The 15,118-nt window shown below is 43.4% G+C and overlaps 1 protein-coding gene across 1 annotated transcript in view; it reads right to left on the bottom strand.

Annotated features, from left to right (window-relative positions):
* The window catches only part of TRPA1 (transient receptor potential cation channel subfamily A member 1), a 79,090-nt gene that overhangs the window by 39,133 nt on the left and 24,839 nt on the right, over positions 1-15,118 (bottom strand). The window contains exons 9-12 of the mRNA XM_006015312.1: positions 9,692-9,791; positions 8,468-8,568; positions 4,429-4,598; positions 4,177-4,341 (exon numbers count right to left, since the gene is read on the bottom strand). Coding sequence (XP_006015374.1) covers positions 4,177-4,341; positions 4,429-4,598; positions 8,468-8,568; positions 9,692-9,791 — 536 coding nt within the window. The remainder of the gene's footprint in view (positions 1-4,176; positions 4,342-4,428; positions 4,599-8,467; positions 8,569-9,691; positions 9,792-15,118) is intronic.

Raw genomic sequence — 15,118 nt, 5'->3', positions numbered from 1 at the left:
CTTTCCCTAGTTTTTTTAATGAGGATGGGGTGATCAACAGTGTCAAAGGCCCTGCTGAAGTCCAGAAAGACTACATCCATGGCGACGCCTGCATCCAATACTTTTGTGACCTGATCGTAAAAGGCAATCAGGTTGGTCTGACATGACCTACCCCTAATGAAACCGTGCTGGTTGCCCTTGAGCATCATCCCCGATGCCAGCCCATCACAGATGTGCTCCTTGATAATCTTCTCAAAGAGCTTCCCCAGGATTGAGGTAAGACTCACAGGCCCAGGTTTTCTGTGATGGTACCAGAAGCCCGGTAGCCCCGGCTATAACAGGGGCTTAGCTCCTGACTTCACTGGGAGCTGGCAAATCCTAAAACCTCTAACTGCAGCTAGGTTTTTCAGAGTTTCCAGGCTCCTTGTTGAGGAATTAAGACTCAGACTGTCTGGGAACCACAGATCCTGGGATCTACCTGCCCCTTTTCCCAGCTGCTTGGTGAAATTGAGATTTTTTTCTTACAGGCTCACTGCCAAAAGAATGTAACTTTTGCTGTGCAGCTGCAAGTCTTCTGGAAGCATATTTAATTCTCAAAAAACTATGTCTCAGTATTTGAAAAAAATGTCCAGGTGGCAGGAAATCTTGGATTTTATTCTAGCCCAATTTGAACCAAAGCCAAATTGTACAAGACATACATTTCTATTGAGTGGAAAACGTACCTTTCAGCTGTCTCTAATCCTGTATGCAACATAAACTACCTTACTGTTTGCTAAAGAGATGTCTTTAGCTAATAAAGCCTTGCAAGACAGACCACCTTAATCAGAATAATTGTAGAAATATTCTTAATGAATGAAACAAATGGGAAGTCACTCTGCTTATGCTTTTTTTACATGATAATATATTTACCTGAAAACAAGATCATATTCTTCCCCACTTCTTCTTCCTCTTCCCCCCGCTCCTCCCCACTGTAATCAGTATGGGAAAAAAAGCCCCTCATCTTACACTTGCATATAAGGAAACCTAATTAAATACACTGTGGGTGAATCTACGCATGCTATTAGCATGTAGTAATAAACTCCGGTATATATCATATATCGCACCAGAGTTTATTGCTTCTGGACCTAATGTTTGAACATGCACGTGAGACAGCAGCATGTTGAGCCAAGTCAGAGCAGCCCCAGCCGGCAGGGGGTCCAGGGCTCAGCCTCCCTAGCCTGGGGCTGTTCTAACTCAGCTCAACGTGCTGCAGAGGGGCTGGCTGAGGCATGAGGGTGCTCCACTGTGAGGCTAGCCAGCAGGTAGCCCCTACACTGAAGCACTCTCATGTCCCAGCCAGCCAAGTCAGGGTCTACATATGCACTGCTGCACATGAAAAAACTTTGCAACAGGATAGTACTTGTATTTACTCGGCCACAAACATCTCATGCAGATGCACCCTGCCCATCATTAAACTGCTGCCAAAAGCAGCACATGGTTAGCAATGGAAACTGACTGTGAAGTTGATTAAATACAGCCAACACTGAGCATTTTTGCCCACAAGGTGCAAACATGCTGATAGGAAGAGAAGGTTGAGAGGCGACCTTGTGGCTGCCTATAAGTTCATCACGGGGGCAGAGAAGGGAATTGGTGAGTTTTTATTCACCAAGGCGCCCCCGGGGGTTACAAGAAATAATGGCCACAAGCTAGCAGAGAGCAGATTTAGATCGGACATTAGGAGGAACTTCTTCACAGTTCAAGTGGCCAAGGTCTGGAATGGGCTCCCAAGGGAGGTGGTGGTCTCCCCTACCCTGGGGGTCTTCAAGAGGAGGTTAGATAGGCATCTAGCTGGGGTCATCTAGACAGGGGGTCGGACTCCATGATCTATTGAGGTCCATTCCAACACTAACATCTATGAATCTTTTCTTTCTCTCGTCCTTAAAAAAAAAAAAAAAAAATGTGGGTGTTCCTGACAGGGAACTGGCACCACGCCAACACTGGGAGAACCAAAGCCAGCCTAACACCCTCCCATTAAAGCCAAAAATGCTTGATCTTAGCAAAACAGATGAGATGCTGATGGAGACCTACAACAAAGGAAGGTTAGTTTAGTACATTTGAATAAAATATATGGTACTGCCCATTGTTTTCAATCCTCTTCAGAACCAATTCTTTTCAAGTTATGGTGAGGATACATTGAGTACAATTCAACTTTGTCTTCACTCCCACAGCTGAGCAATGCCTTTCTTTTCCATTTCCAATGATTCCTGTCTCTTCACCAGCCTTAAAGGTCTGGCAAACATCACCAAACAGGGTCCCAAACAGTTCACCCAGAATCCCTCTGTTGTCCCCTGCTCTCAGCCTGTCACACATGATTAATGTGGCCCCACACTCTGTGAAGTGGAGCCAGACCAGGTTTCCCTGTACCTCATCTGCATATAAATTTTTGTAGGATCCCAGGACTCGTGACAAAAACAGCTGGTTCCAGTCCTAAGTGGAGGACTAATTAGCACATGAATCCTTTGTGGTGGGTATCTGAGTACACACACACACACATATTGAGCGACGGGATCACCATGGCTTGAAATGCTGTTGACTCTGCTGGGGCCCAGCCCAATGGACTATATGGTAAATCATGAGCTTTTTGGCTTTATGCATAGTTTGCACTATACCTAAGTAAGTACAGAAGTTCTGTTTAAAATTGTGTTTATGGAGTACCTGTACTAAAACTTGCAACAGTTGCAAAAAAGGTAAAATTCATTAGTTTCAAATGAAGTAAGTCTATATTATTGCAAGTTCAGTGTTTTCAAATTTGCTCCTCACTTCCATGTGCTCAGGAAGAGAAGAGTCTGACAGCAAAGAGAGGCAGGGGAAGAGGCTGCAGGAGGAAGAAGCTGGAGACAGGCAAAGGGCAAGGGGGCTACCTAACAGCCCAGATTTATTTTCCCTGTTGTAGCAGTGGGAAGGGGGATACATTCAAGGCAAACCTTCAATAATTAGATTATAAACTTGAAAAATTATAACAAATTTATAAATTTTCCATATATAAAATCTAATTATTGGGGAGTTATCTTATATTCAAATAAATATGGCAAGACCACATACATTAACTTTAATGCAAACCTGCCTTAATAGTCCAATTCTAAGATAGTGGATGGTACAAAATTTAAGTCATACTATAGATCAGCAACTTTTTAATTGTAAAGAATTTATCATTTAGATTTCAAAATAACTTAGAGCATGGATACATGTGAGTTTGTTGCAGCTTCCAAAGATGTTGGGGGTGGTGCACGGGGCGCGAGGAGGCAGCTGTTGCTTAGCAGTGCTGAGCAGCTATTATGCTGTAACCGTTGTGTGCATGAGCATGTAGCAATGCCACTAGCAATACCCTCTCTACACATTACACTTAAAGTGTGATTAACCAGGAAATTATCCCTTAAGTTATGACCCAGCTACACATTCAACCAATTGATGGTGTGATAAAACAAGCAATGAGGTACAAAGTTATTCCATAAAAATGTGTAATAACTTTCTATTAATAACATGATTAGAACAAACTGCAATGTGTAGCCAAGTACCCCCCGTGGCTGGGAGCCCCATCTACTGAGGGGCTCCCAGGCACAGGGGTGCACCATCCACTGCCAGACAAACAGTTGACAAGGCCCGCAATGGTGGAAGCATCTTCAGCTGTGGGACTCCCACCAGGGCCAGATTAACCCTTTAGTAGGCCGTAGGCAAACAAATTCATGGGCCCCTACTTTTTTCACTCAATAATTATAATATGTAAAACAAGCACAACTGGGCCCCTTCTTTATTTAGGGCCCTAAGCGTGTGCCTCATTTGCATATGCATTAGTCTAGCCCTGGCTGTCACTGCTATGAGCCTCATGAAGTGTGGGGCTCACAACATTCCCCAAACTGCCTCTGTTATGAGCTCCACAGCACATTTGGCATGGCAGAAGGCATGCTTGTATGGATCGCACATTAGATCCCATTGCACCTTTACTTGAACATGTAGAGGGACCCTTAGTATTTCAAAACCACTTTAATTTGAATCCTGCTTCATCAAGAGTCAAAGTTGGGGCACTGAACTTTTTCATATTGCTACTGATTCATGATCACATAGCAATTACAATGTAATACCTGCTATATGCTCTTGAGCAGCACCTCCCCTTTTGAAGCCACTGGAAACATACATTTGTCCATACCCTTATACACTTACCAGAGAAAAAGGGCTCCTTTCTTCAGAAGGAGCTGTACAACCTTCTCATGACCATTTTGGGATGCCAGGTGAAGGGGAGTCATTCCCTTCCTATCACCTTCATTCAAAAGCCTTGTGTCTTCCATGTCTCTTAGAAGTCTCTGACAGGTGTTAATTCGCCCATAACTTTAAAAGATTAATGAATAAATTAACACTTAGAAAATCCAGAAGGAGAAAATGGTACTAATGTACTACGTAAAAGACAGCACTTACCTAGCTGCAAAATGCAGGGGGGACTTCTTGTCTCTACTTTTAGAATAGATGGAAACATTCAAGTTCAGCAATTTGTTTACAGACAGGGCAACCCCTTGTCTACATGCATAATGTAGGGGAGTACACCCTTCATTGTCTTCATCTACCACAAGTTCTTTAATATGTTTCATCTGTCACAAAAAGAAATAGTTCCACATGCATTATTCCTACAGGTCCTAACTAGTTGCTCATAATTTTAAAGCACTTTTTTAAAGATCTGTATGTAGCTTTCAGAATGGCAAAATAACAAAGAGGAAGAGCCATTAGCAACCTATGCATACTAATTTCAAGCTTTCAGTGGACTATACCTCACAAGAACTTAGCAATTTAGAATCAGAGAAACTTAGGTTTGGAAGGGACCTCAGGAGGTCATTTAATCCAACCCCCTACTCAGAGCAGGACCATCCCCAACTAGATCATCCCAGCCAAAGTTTTCCACAGCTGGGTCTTGAAAACCTCCAAAGATGGAGATTCCACCACCTCTCTGAGTAACATGTTCTAGTGTTTTACTACCCTCCTACTGAGAAAATTCTTCCTAATATCTAACCTAAACTTCCCTTGCCATAACTTGAGACCATTGCTCCTTGTTTTGTCATCTGTCTCCACTGAGAACAGTCTAGCTCCATCCTCTTTTGAACCCCACATCAGGTAGTTGAAGGCCACTATTTAGTCCCCTCTCACTTTCCTCTTCTCTAGACTAAATAAGCCCAGTTACCTCAGTCTTCCCTCAAAACTCATGTCCCCCAAGCCTCTCAACATTTTTGTTACCCTTCACTGGACTCTCTCCAATATCTCCACATCCTACTCCAGATGTAGCCTCACCAGTGCTGAAAAGAGAAGAATAATTACTTCCCTTGACCTACTGCCAACACTCCTACCAATGAAGCCCAGTACACCATTAGCCTTCTTGGCAACAAGGGCACACTGCTGGCTCATATTCAGCTTATTGTCCACTGTAAACCCCAGGTCCTTTTCTGCAGAGCTGCTGCCCAGTCAGCCAGTCCCTAACCTTTACTTCAGTATGGGATTGTTGCATCCTAAGTGCAGGACTTTGCATTTGTCCTTGTTGAACCTCATGAGATTCCTTTTGGCCCAATCCTCCAATTTGTCTAGATCATGAACTAGCGCTATTCTCCTCTCCAGGATACCTATTACATCAAGCTTGGTGTCATCTGCAAACTTGCTAAGGGTGCACTCTATGCCATCTTCCAGGTCACTGATGAAGGCATTGAGCAAAACCAGTCCCAAGACTGACCTCTGAGGCACACCACTTGATACTGGTTGCCAACTAGACAGGGAGTTTTTGATTACTACTCTTGAAGCTCGATGCTCCAGCCAATTTTCTATCCACCTTACAGTCCATTCATTCATCCCTAACTTGTGGTATAGAGCAATAAAACTCTGCATTAATAACAGAGGAGGGGTAATACAGACAATGCAAGATATTCTATCACTGTTCTGCCAGAATGTTTCAACCATAACAAACTGGTTACTGATGTCAGTGAAAAGTTTGTACAGAGAGCAAGGGTAGACTATAGCAGTGTTCAGGTAGTAAGAGAACAGCATCTCTACTCAGAGAAAAAATACACTGCATTTTAGCTGTTACTATTTGTACCTTACTTTTCCCTTTTTCCTTAACTTCATTTCTCCTTTTTTCCCCACCCTCTATCTTTATGATTATTCTGCATTTTCTCTGCATTGATATTACCTTCCAATCTCAAACTCAGAACAGTTTGGGTGCAGACAGAAGTATAGCTCCCTGCAGTAATTCATGGTGCCATGAGTTGCCATGAAGCAAACCCGCAGACCCAACAGACATTCGCTGTTGGGTCCCAGGGGTTGGGGGATTGAGCTGCAGTTTAGAGTGGTGGTAAGTCTGAAGCCTCTCCCCCCTGATTCTGCCCCTCCCCCTTCCTAGCCCAAGTGCTGTCTTCAGAATGGGGGCGGGGGGGAAGGGAGTAGAGAGAGCTTGTTCTGGGGGTTACCCAGATGGTGCTGGAGGGTGGGGTGGGTGGACTGGATCCAGATGCACCACCCTCCAGCAGCAGCTGGGCAACCCGCAGAATGAGCTCCCTCCACTCCTTTCCCCCTTCCTATTCTGAAGACAGTGCCAAAAGCTCCCAGCATGCACAGACACAAGTTAATGAAGGCACTCCACTTTGGAACATTTTCATCTGAACCCTCATGTAATGGGGTCACAGGATAAGACCTTTTTAAAGCACTCTGCAGCCATGCACTTGTGTTACGCCATGGCTGTAGAGTGCTTTCAGGGTCCAGTCATGCAACAACATGTCACTTATGTCAGTGCCCTTTACTTCCATTCTAATCCTACTCTTTTGGTCCAATTACTAAAATGATCAGTGATTAAATAGTCAAATGTGGACACTAGACTTTCCTGGTTATAGTTTAAAGTTGATTCTCCAACTACATTAAAAAGAGATTGGTGAGATAAAATCTGAGAAATCATTGGTTTAAGATTTCTGCAGGTTGAAGCTGATGTCACTGAATTGGCTACACTGTATTCAGATTTGAAAAGCTCAGGGCAGAGACACATATGTTTGGAGTGGCTTCAAAAGGACAGAGGAAGCTGCTGCTTAGGAGCATGTGGCGGCTGTTACACTCTTAACTAAATTGCATGGTTTTGAGCAATACAAGCAAGATAAACTGCCTCAATTTTGACCCTTAATGAAGTAAAGTTAAAACTGAGGCAGTTCTTATTGCTACCTGCTCATGCACACATAACAGTTACACTGTAACAGCTACAGCACCTCCTGTTTCCTTTTGAAGCTATATCACAAATCTGTAGCTCTGTTGGCTAAAACCTTAAGAACAAAAGAAAAATTACATTCTGGAGAATATGAATATTTATAGTGGCCAATAAAATTTATCTCAAATTGATGAAGTTTAAAATATGACTGGGACTTTATAGAGCCCATTCAAACTATAGACTTCATAAGAATGGGCAAAATAATGGCAAAAAGTGTTAGGGTGATGATATTTGGACCTTGGGGAGCACTGGGTATGCAGCTGAATAAAGGCTTTTTTCTGTCTCTCAGCAAAAGCTGCTGGTCACAAGACAGGATGATATATTAAAAGTATCTAACTTTGCAAATGCTTAAGTAAGTGGTTTCCTAACAAAAGGATAGGGTGCGAAGTGCATGATGTGTTGTGTATGAAAAGATGCAGCCCACCAGCTATTGTCAGGAGATAAAACAAGACCTTCAAGATGGTGCTGAAGTCAGCAAAAAACCAGAAAGAACCAGCAAGTGATGGGAGAAAGCAGAGGTCAAAGTCTTAGGCATGCGCTCTTAGCAAAGAGGCATGTAAATGAATGAAATGCATAGGCAATACCATGCTAATGAAGCAAACAGTAAACAGAGGCGGAGCTCGAGATGGGAAGAGAAATGGGTGGAACCGAAGGAGGGTCATAGGCAGAGTGAATGTTAATGAGTATGAACCAAGGTGTATAAATGTGGAAAGAACTATTGTTCAGGGCAGGTCCCCAGCTTGTTGGATTTTTGGGACCTGGCCCAAAGCTGTCTCCATTCTGAATAAAGCTGTTGTGAGCAATGTGTGCTGGTGTTTGCTCCCTGCTTGCTCTGGCAAATGAATAACAGGACCCATGAGCAATTGGATCGTCATCTCCCTAGTCATTGGGTGTCACATGGAGTTGGGGGTCTAACAAAAAGTTCTATATTATACTGCTAATTTCTTGAGCCTTTCACTCCTTTACACCCCACAGCCAATTAGTTTCTGACTTTATTGATGAAGAAAAGTGGTTCTCTCTCTTTTACTCCCCACTCCTTGCCCCAGAGATTTATAGTTCATTTTACTTATAAAGTTGCCCCAGTGTCCAGAAATAGTTTAAATATTTTCACATATACTATGAGAACATTACCAAGTCCTTAATATAGCTTTTTCATTGAAAGTCAAAGAAATACATATTCTCAAAGGCTTAATCCATTCCATATACACAGGTACAAATTGATGCTCACTGTACCTGCAGAAAGGTCTCATTCAAATGTTGTAGTCCTCCAGGTTGCAGGACAGTCAAATGCAAGAAATTCCGACCAAGTTGATCTTTTAATGATACATTTGCTCCTTAATGAATAGAGAAATACTAGTCATTTCAAAACCGCTGGTTCTTACAGTAATCAAGATTAAGTTTAAAACATGCAGATTAAAATTAAATGAAAAACAACTAAACCAAGCCACCATCACAAAATAAATCAGAACTTGTCCTCAAACAAAAGTTTCTATTGATAGAAACTTTCAACTTGCAATAACATTTGTTTCATAGTAGCATTGAGATAGTATCGTTTACAGAGACCTATTCACAGATAATGAGCATCCATATATCCAGCTATGAATGGGAGATCTAGACAGTCACCACCTCTAAATATCAAGCCCATACTTTGTACACTCCTTTTGAAGTCTCATTTTTTCAACTGTGCTTGTACTCTTTTTAATAGAATGTGCTCAAGCAATTTTATTTGAGTTACACTCTAACATCATCATAACAACTGGACAACCAAGAAGTTTGGCAACCCTTAAAGACATACAGTCTCTTGTCTACTAGAAGTAAAGGTGTGAATGAAAGGCATTTTCCTTTCTAAAAACTTTTATTTTAAAATGCTGATAAAATAAGCTTTAAATATTGATGAGAGAAATAGAATAACAATTTTTGCAGTAACTTCTATTTAAAAATATGGTAACAGACAATTAAATTTCAACTTTTGCTAAGGGTACAGTGGCATAATAATGTTTTAGGTGTTGCTACACTGAAACCAAAGTCTACAATTTAGGTTTAAAATCCAATATGGTCTGACTGTGCAAGAGTGCCATTTTCTGGTATAACAGTTCTGCCCCTTCTTTGTGCATTCAGTAGGGCAGAGCTCTGAGTTCCTGGAGAGATCAGGCAGAGCACAACTGCCACACCTCCCAGAAGAAGTGCACAACTGAAGAGGGTGCAGAAATGTGGTCTTCTGCAGCCCCCCAGCTCTGTACTTAATGTGGAAAGGCTGGGCCTTGACCTGGCTCCTCACTGGCTCTTTGGAGGATTTAGTAGTCCAGAGAGTACCAGTATGGAGCATTCTTGCACTCAGTTGTGCCTGATGTCAAGGGAGGAAGATTTAAGGGTAGACAAGGGTGAGTCCATTGAGAGAATCTTAACCTGTAAGAATCTTCCTTGGATAACATGTAATATTCATTTCTTTTTTTGTACCTTTTGAGAGTAGTAAATTAACAATTTTCCATGATGCACAAGAAGTAGCCAACAGAAGTGGTGACCGACCCTCTGTGTCAATACTATTGATATTTGCACCCTGCAATAAAAAGGCCCAAGTTTATTCATAAACATTAAAAAATGGCAATAGTGCTGCCTCTTAAAAACAGGGCAGAATTATAGGCACTACTAGTCACTTGCCAGATGCTTTGAACTATGTCAATTAAGTTAACACATTCATCTTTATTTAAATAACTGTATGTGAAAATTTTCAACCTTGGGGTGCGTAAGGTTAGATAGCTAAGTAAGTGATTTCAGTGGGCATGTTTACACATGCAAATGCTCTGGGGTGGGTTTACTCTAGAGCAGGGGCATTTATTTCAGTTGGAGGGCTGCTTAATGAGTTTTGGTGAGCTGTGGAGGACTGCAAGGGTAGCCATCCCCCATGACAGGTGCCCTGCCCCCCTTGTTCACCGTCTTGGGACCAGAAGTCCTGCCCCTAACACCTGACCTTTGCTGCCAGAAATCCCTCCCCTTGCCCCCAGAAGCAGTCCTTTTGGGAGGGGAGGGCTGCCATCTTGGAACCAGAAAAAAAACCAAATCATTTACTAGAAGTCATATATACCTACTATATTTAATTTATTACCAACAATATTTTTGTAATGATTTGTGTTTGCACAGTGTATATGTAGAAATGATTGGATAATAACTCAAAAATAAAGTCTTACTCTTGTATATTGTACGTGGGAAGGATGTGGGGTGTGGTTGGGGTTTGTTAGGGCATCTGGCTGTGAGTGTGGGAGACATAGGGTATGTTGGGGTGTTATATATCTGTGGGGCTTGTGGGGTTAGGGTGTGGGTGTGAGGGGTTTGTGGGGTATGAGGACTGCCCCACACGACTCCCCTCCATGGCGCTCAGCTCCTGCCACCAATGGCAGCATCAGCAGCAGGCACTTGGGGCACTTGTGGTCCATACAGGTGCAGCCACCTCGTGGCACACCATACGCAGATCCAGTCAGTGCAGCATGTGGTGGCAGTGAGCTCAGCCAGGCCAGCCTGCCTCTATTGTGTGGGGCTTCCTGCAGCACATGTGCAGCTCCTAGCACTTGCCTGCCACTGGAGGAAGCCCCAGACAATGGAGGCACCTCCTTCCCTGGTCCCTGCCATGCACATCCCAGGATTCCACCAGGAAGCAGGGGGCAGGGCTGCCTTCTACTTCCAGTGCAGTCTGGGGCCTGCATGGCAGGGGGCAGGGAAAGCAGCCAGCTCCATCATGTGGGGCTTCCTCCAGTGGTGCACAAGTGCCAGGGGCTGCACATGCACTGTGGACAGCCACACATGATAAAGGTTATCCAGCCTGGGTACACTCCTCACCACCATGTGCAACACTGGCTGGAGTTGCATGCTGCCTGGCAGCAGTACCACACAGGCCATGAGTGCTCCAAGTACCCACTGCCTGCTGCTGTTGCTGCTGCTGGCAACAGGGGCTGTGTGCCATGGGGCAGGGGGAGAGAAAGAGCGTGGGATGGTTGTGATACCCCCCCACCCTCCCTCATACCCACACTGTGCCCACCCAAACTCCACAATCCCACCCTCCTCTGGGCATGGGCTCCGTGCTCCCACCAGCCCAAGCCCTACATTCCTGCCCAGCTGCAGCTCCCCCTCCCTCTGCTGGGTGGGGTACAATTGGTTGGTGGGCACCTGCAGGCTGAATGAAATTGCCTAGTGGGCCAGATCTGGTCTGTGGGTCTTATTTTGCCCACACCTGCTAAAGTAATTAATTCTAGGAGTAAACACATCCCAGGCAGGCATGTGCAGGGAAACGGTGGGGTGGCCATCACAGAGGGCAATCCAGTTGTCCTCGGTCCTCTATTGATACAAAACTCAATGCCTTTATGTCTTCTATTTTTCTCTTCAAAAGAATTTTAGTTGTCATTAAAGCAGGGTTCTAGTTCTCTAGAACTGAATTTTAGTTCTCTTCAAGAGAAAAACAGAGAACATAAAAGGCATTGGGTTTCATATCAATAGATAGAAGACAGAGTAGCAGAACACTGGAATGTCCTCTATGATGGCCACCCTAGAAAGCAGGAGCAGATTTGTTACTCATGGCAGCAGTCTGCTCCCACCCCTGCTGACCCTGCACCAACCCCCTGCAGCAGCCAAGGGGAGCTCTAGGCTCCACCCGAGTGCTAACCCAGGGGCTCGCAGGGAGCATGGGTCCAAGAGATAGCTATCTCCTGGCAGGGGCTCAAACATTGCTCCCTGCCCCCAGGGCAGGCTTCACCACTGGAGCCTGAATGGGGACAATGTTTTCCTATCCTGGCAGCTGAGAGCTCCTAGCCCCCGCTCTGCAAGTGTGACAACAGAGCTGGGGATGGAAGATTCTTATCTCTCAGCCATGGCTCTGCAACCTAGGAGTTGGGGCTGGGAGATACTTATCGCTTAGCCTCAGCTCTGCAACCATGGATCCAGGCTGGGAGATAAGAATCTCTCAGCCTCAGCTTCAAGGTTGCAGAGCCAGGGCTGAGAGATAAGAATCTTCCAGCTGCTGCTCCATGATTGTGGAGCAGGGGCTGGAAGCTTCCTGCTGGCAGGGCAGGAGGACATTGTGGTGGCAGTGGCAGAGCCCTTCTTGGCAGCACCCGGGGGCAGGGAGCAATCTCCTGCCCTCCCACCCCCTGCTACCCAGCTGATCAAAAGCACATTTGCTGCCAGTCAGCCATCTACATGTGCTGTACTGCACATTACTCCCAAGTACATTTGCTACTCGTATTTACAGGTAGCAACTTTACTGGCAATTAGAGCAAACTACTGTGCAGTAAGCATCTACACGTGTAGACAATCACACTTACTGCGCAGTAATTTGCTCCAATCTCAAGTGAAGCGTCTCCTGTAGATGCACCTAGTGACACTGATCTGCAGCTCCCTACCTATCCAGCACCAGTGCAAGCTGCTTCCCAACCACCGTACCCTTGTTGTAGAGTAAACTGTGTGCTAACATCTTTATGGCCAGATCTATTACTACAAAATGTGATAGTAAAGGATGTAATGTGCTATAAAAGAGTCACTGGCATAGTTGTTACAGTAAAAGCTCCTTCTTTGAATATAGTTTACTAGCAGAACTGTAGGAGATAAGTGGTCAAAATAACCACTGACAGCAAAAATACAAAACAGGCAAAAAATTATGTTTTGGTAATATAAAATGCATCCATGATTTGGAGGGCTTCACTGATAAAGTACAGCACTACAACTATACTTGCAAAACACTCCTAATATAGATCTAGCCTATTAAAGCCCCGACCACCCTGCTGCGACAAAGAGAAAATGAAAAAGTGAGCTAATAAAAGCTATTTTAAAGAGATTTTTGTTATGTGGGTATCTACCTTTTTTCCTAGAAAATGAACTGAGAAACCAAATCTGATCAGGAAACTATTCACATAGTGTAAACTAAGTGAGATTTAATCAAAGCCATGATCTATATTCACGCATAGGTTAATGCTTTTTCCCCATAGAAACATGGGATAAATCTAATCCTTACTCGATACACAATAACTATTTTCAGAAACATGAGAAAGTCACCGCTTATTTGCCTGCCTTCCTTAAATATACCATATTTCTTTTAATGTTAGAATTCCACTAAATAAACTGCTCATCCATGGTAAAGCAATGAAAGAGATTTTCCTAGTACACACACATACACACACCCCACATATACACCAATAACTTATATATGGTTAAGTTACTGGTGGTCTAAAAATCTTAAATTCCAAACCATTTATATAATGGAGTTTTCAGCTTTAGCTTAACTCTACATACATACACACACACACACATATACACATACACACACACACACGCGCATATAGGGCTATGCGAAACAGCACCATTTTGTTTCAACTTCTGTTTCTCCATTTTGAAGGGACAGTGTTTTGTTTCACTGTTTCATTTAGGTTTCGAAGCACCGTTCTGTTTCGTTTCATCAAAACTGTTTCGCTGTTTTGACGTTTTGTCAATAGGCTATAATGGGGAAACATGAAAAGGCTGAGGGGCTATGCCAGACTCCTCCTGAGGGCTCAGGCCCCCAGATCTGCATGACAGATGAAAGAAGGCTGCTCCCACCACCTGGGACTGGCACTGTAACCAAGTAAGCCCAGCTTCGAAACTCAAAATGTTTTGAAATTTCAAAACACTTCAAGTGCCCTCTTTTCATTTTGAAGCTGTTTCTAAACCTTTTGTTTCATTTTGATTTCACTGTTTCAAGCTCGAAACAGCTTTGAAATGAAACACCCAGCAAAATTTCACACAGCCCTACTACATATATGTAGACACACATACATACATATATAGATATGTACACATACACACACAATAATTGTATTTATATAATAAATAAATAAATATAATAGATCTGTTCTAATCTGTGAAGGAAGAAAAAAGAATAAAAGGAAAAATAAAAAACAACAAGAAATAGAAAAGAAAAGAAGTGCCAATAAAATACTTAGCAAAATGAAAGCACTTCAGAAGAGTCCCTTTCACTGAAATGGCCTTATCTCAAGAGATGCCTTAACTCTGTCTTTGAGAAAGCTCAGCCTTCAGAGGTTAATTCTAAAAATCATAAATGCATAAGAAAATCTTTAAGCTATATTCCCCACTAGACAAACAGCATTCCAAATCCATGTAGTCTAAGTGCCTAAAGGAAAAAGATTAAGAGTATTCTAAGGCAAGTATATCACATGGATTTAACAATTTTATCACTATCAAAACTACCAAGGCAAGCTTTTTCCCTGCACTTCTTGCAACTACACAATTTTGTAGCAAAACAAGTATAGCAAAACCGCTTCAACTTTAACCCTGCTTTATTCATGGTTTGAAATAAAGTGATTTAGTTCACATGCACCATTACAGGTTCATACAAAATCAACCAGTTACAGTTTAAAAGCTGCTGTTGATTCCCCAGAAATAGTTCCTCCCACCCTTCTAAAGCAGGTCAAATACATTTGTCCATACCCTTTGGACACAGACAGAAGTGCAGCTCCTGGGTCTAAAAATATAGCACTTCAAATAAAGCATTATGAGTTAGACTGATCCTCCTGACCAAAGAGATGTTAGCCATTAGGTCAGGCAGATGGGAGATCGAACTCCAAACTGGAGCCAATCCAGGGAGAAATGCTGCTTGTCTGTGTCTCGGACGGCCAGAGCCGACTCGAGTTAAGTTAGAAATTGCTCGTACGTTAGGGCGGGCTGGTGAATGGAGAGGCAGACACAACTTATCGGTTGCAAAAACTTTACTCACGCCGCTTGCAATCACGACGCAGGTGGTCCGGTCGTCTGAACAACCACACGAGTTGTTCCAGCTGGCGGGGCCCAAGCCAGTCAATCCGTCCGCAATTTAAGGCGGCGGGAAAAGGGTACGTCGTGATTGCAAGC

This window comes from Alligator sinensis, unplaced genomic scaffold (genome assembly GCF_000455745.1).
Source record: "Alligator sinensis unplaced genomic scaffold, ASM45574v1 scaffold71_1, whole genome shotgun sequence".
Taxonomy (NCBI): Eukaryota; Metazoa; Chordata; order Crocodylia; family Alligatoridae; genus Alligator; species Alligator sinensis.
This window is presented reverse-complemented; position numbering and strand designations above follow the sequence as displayed.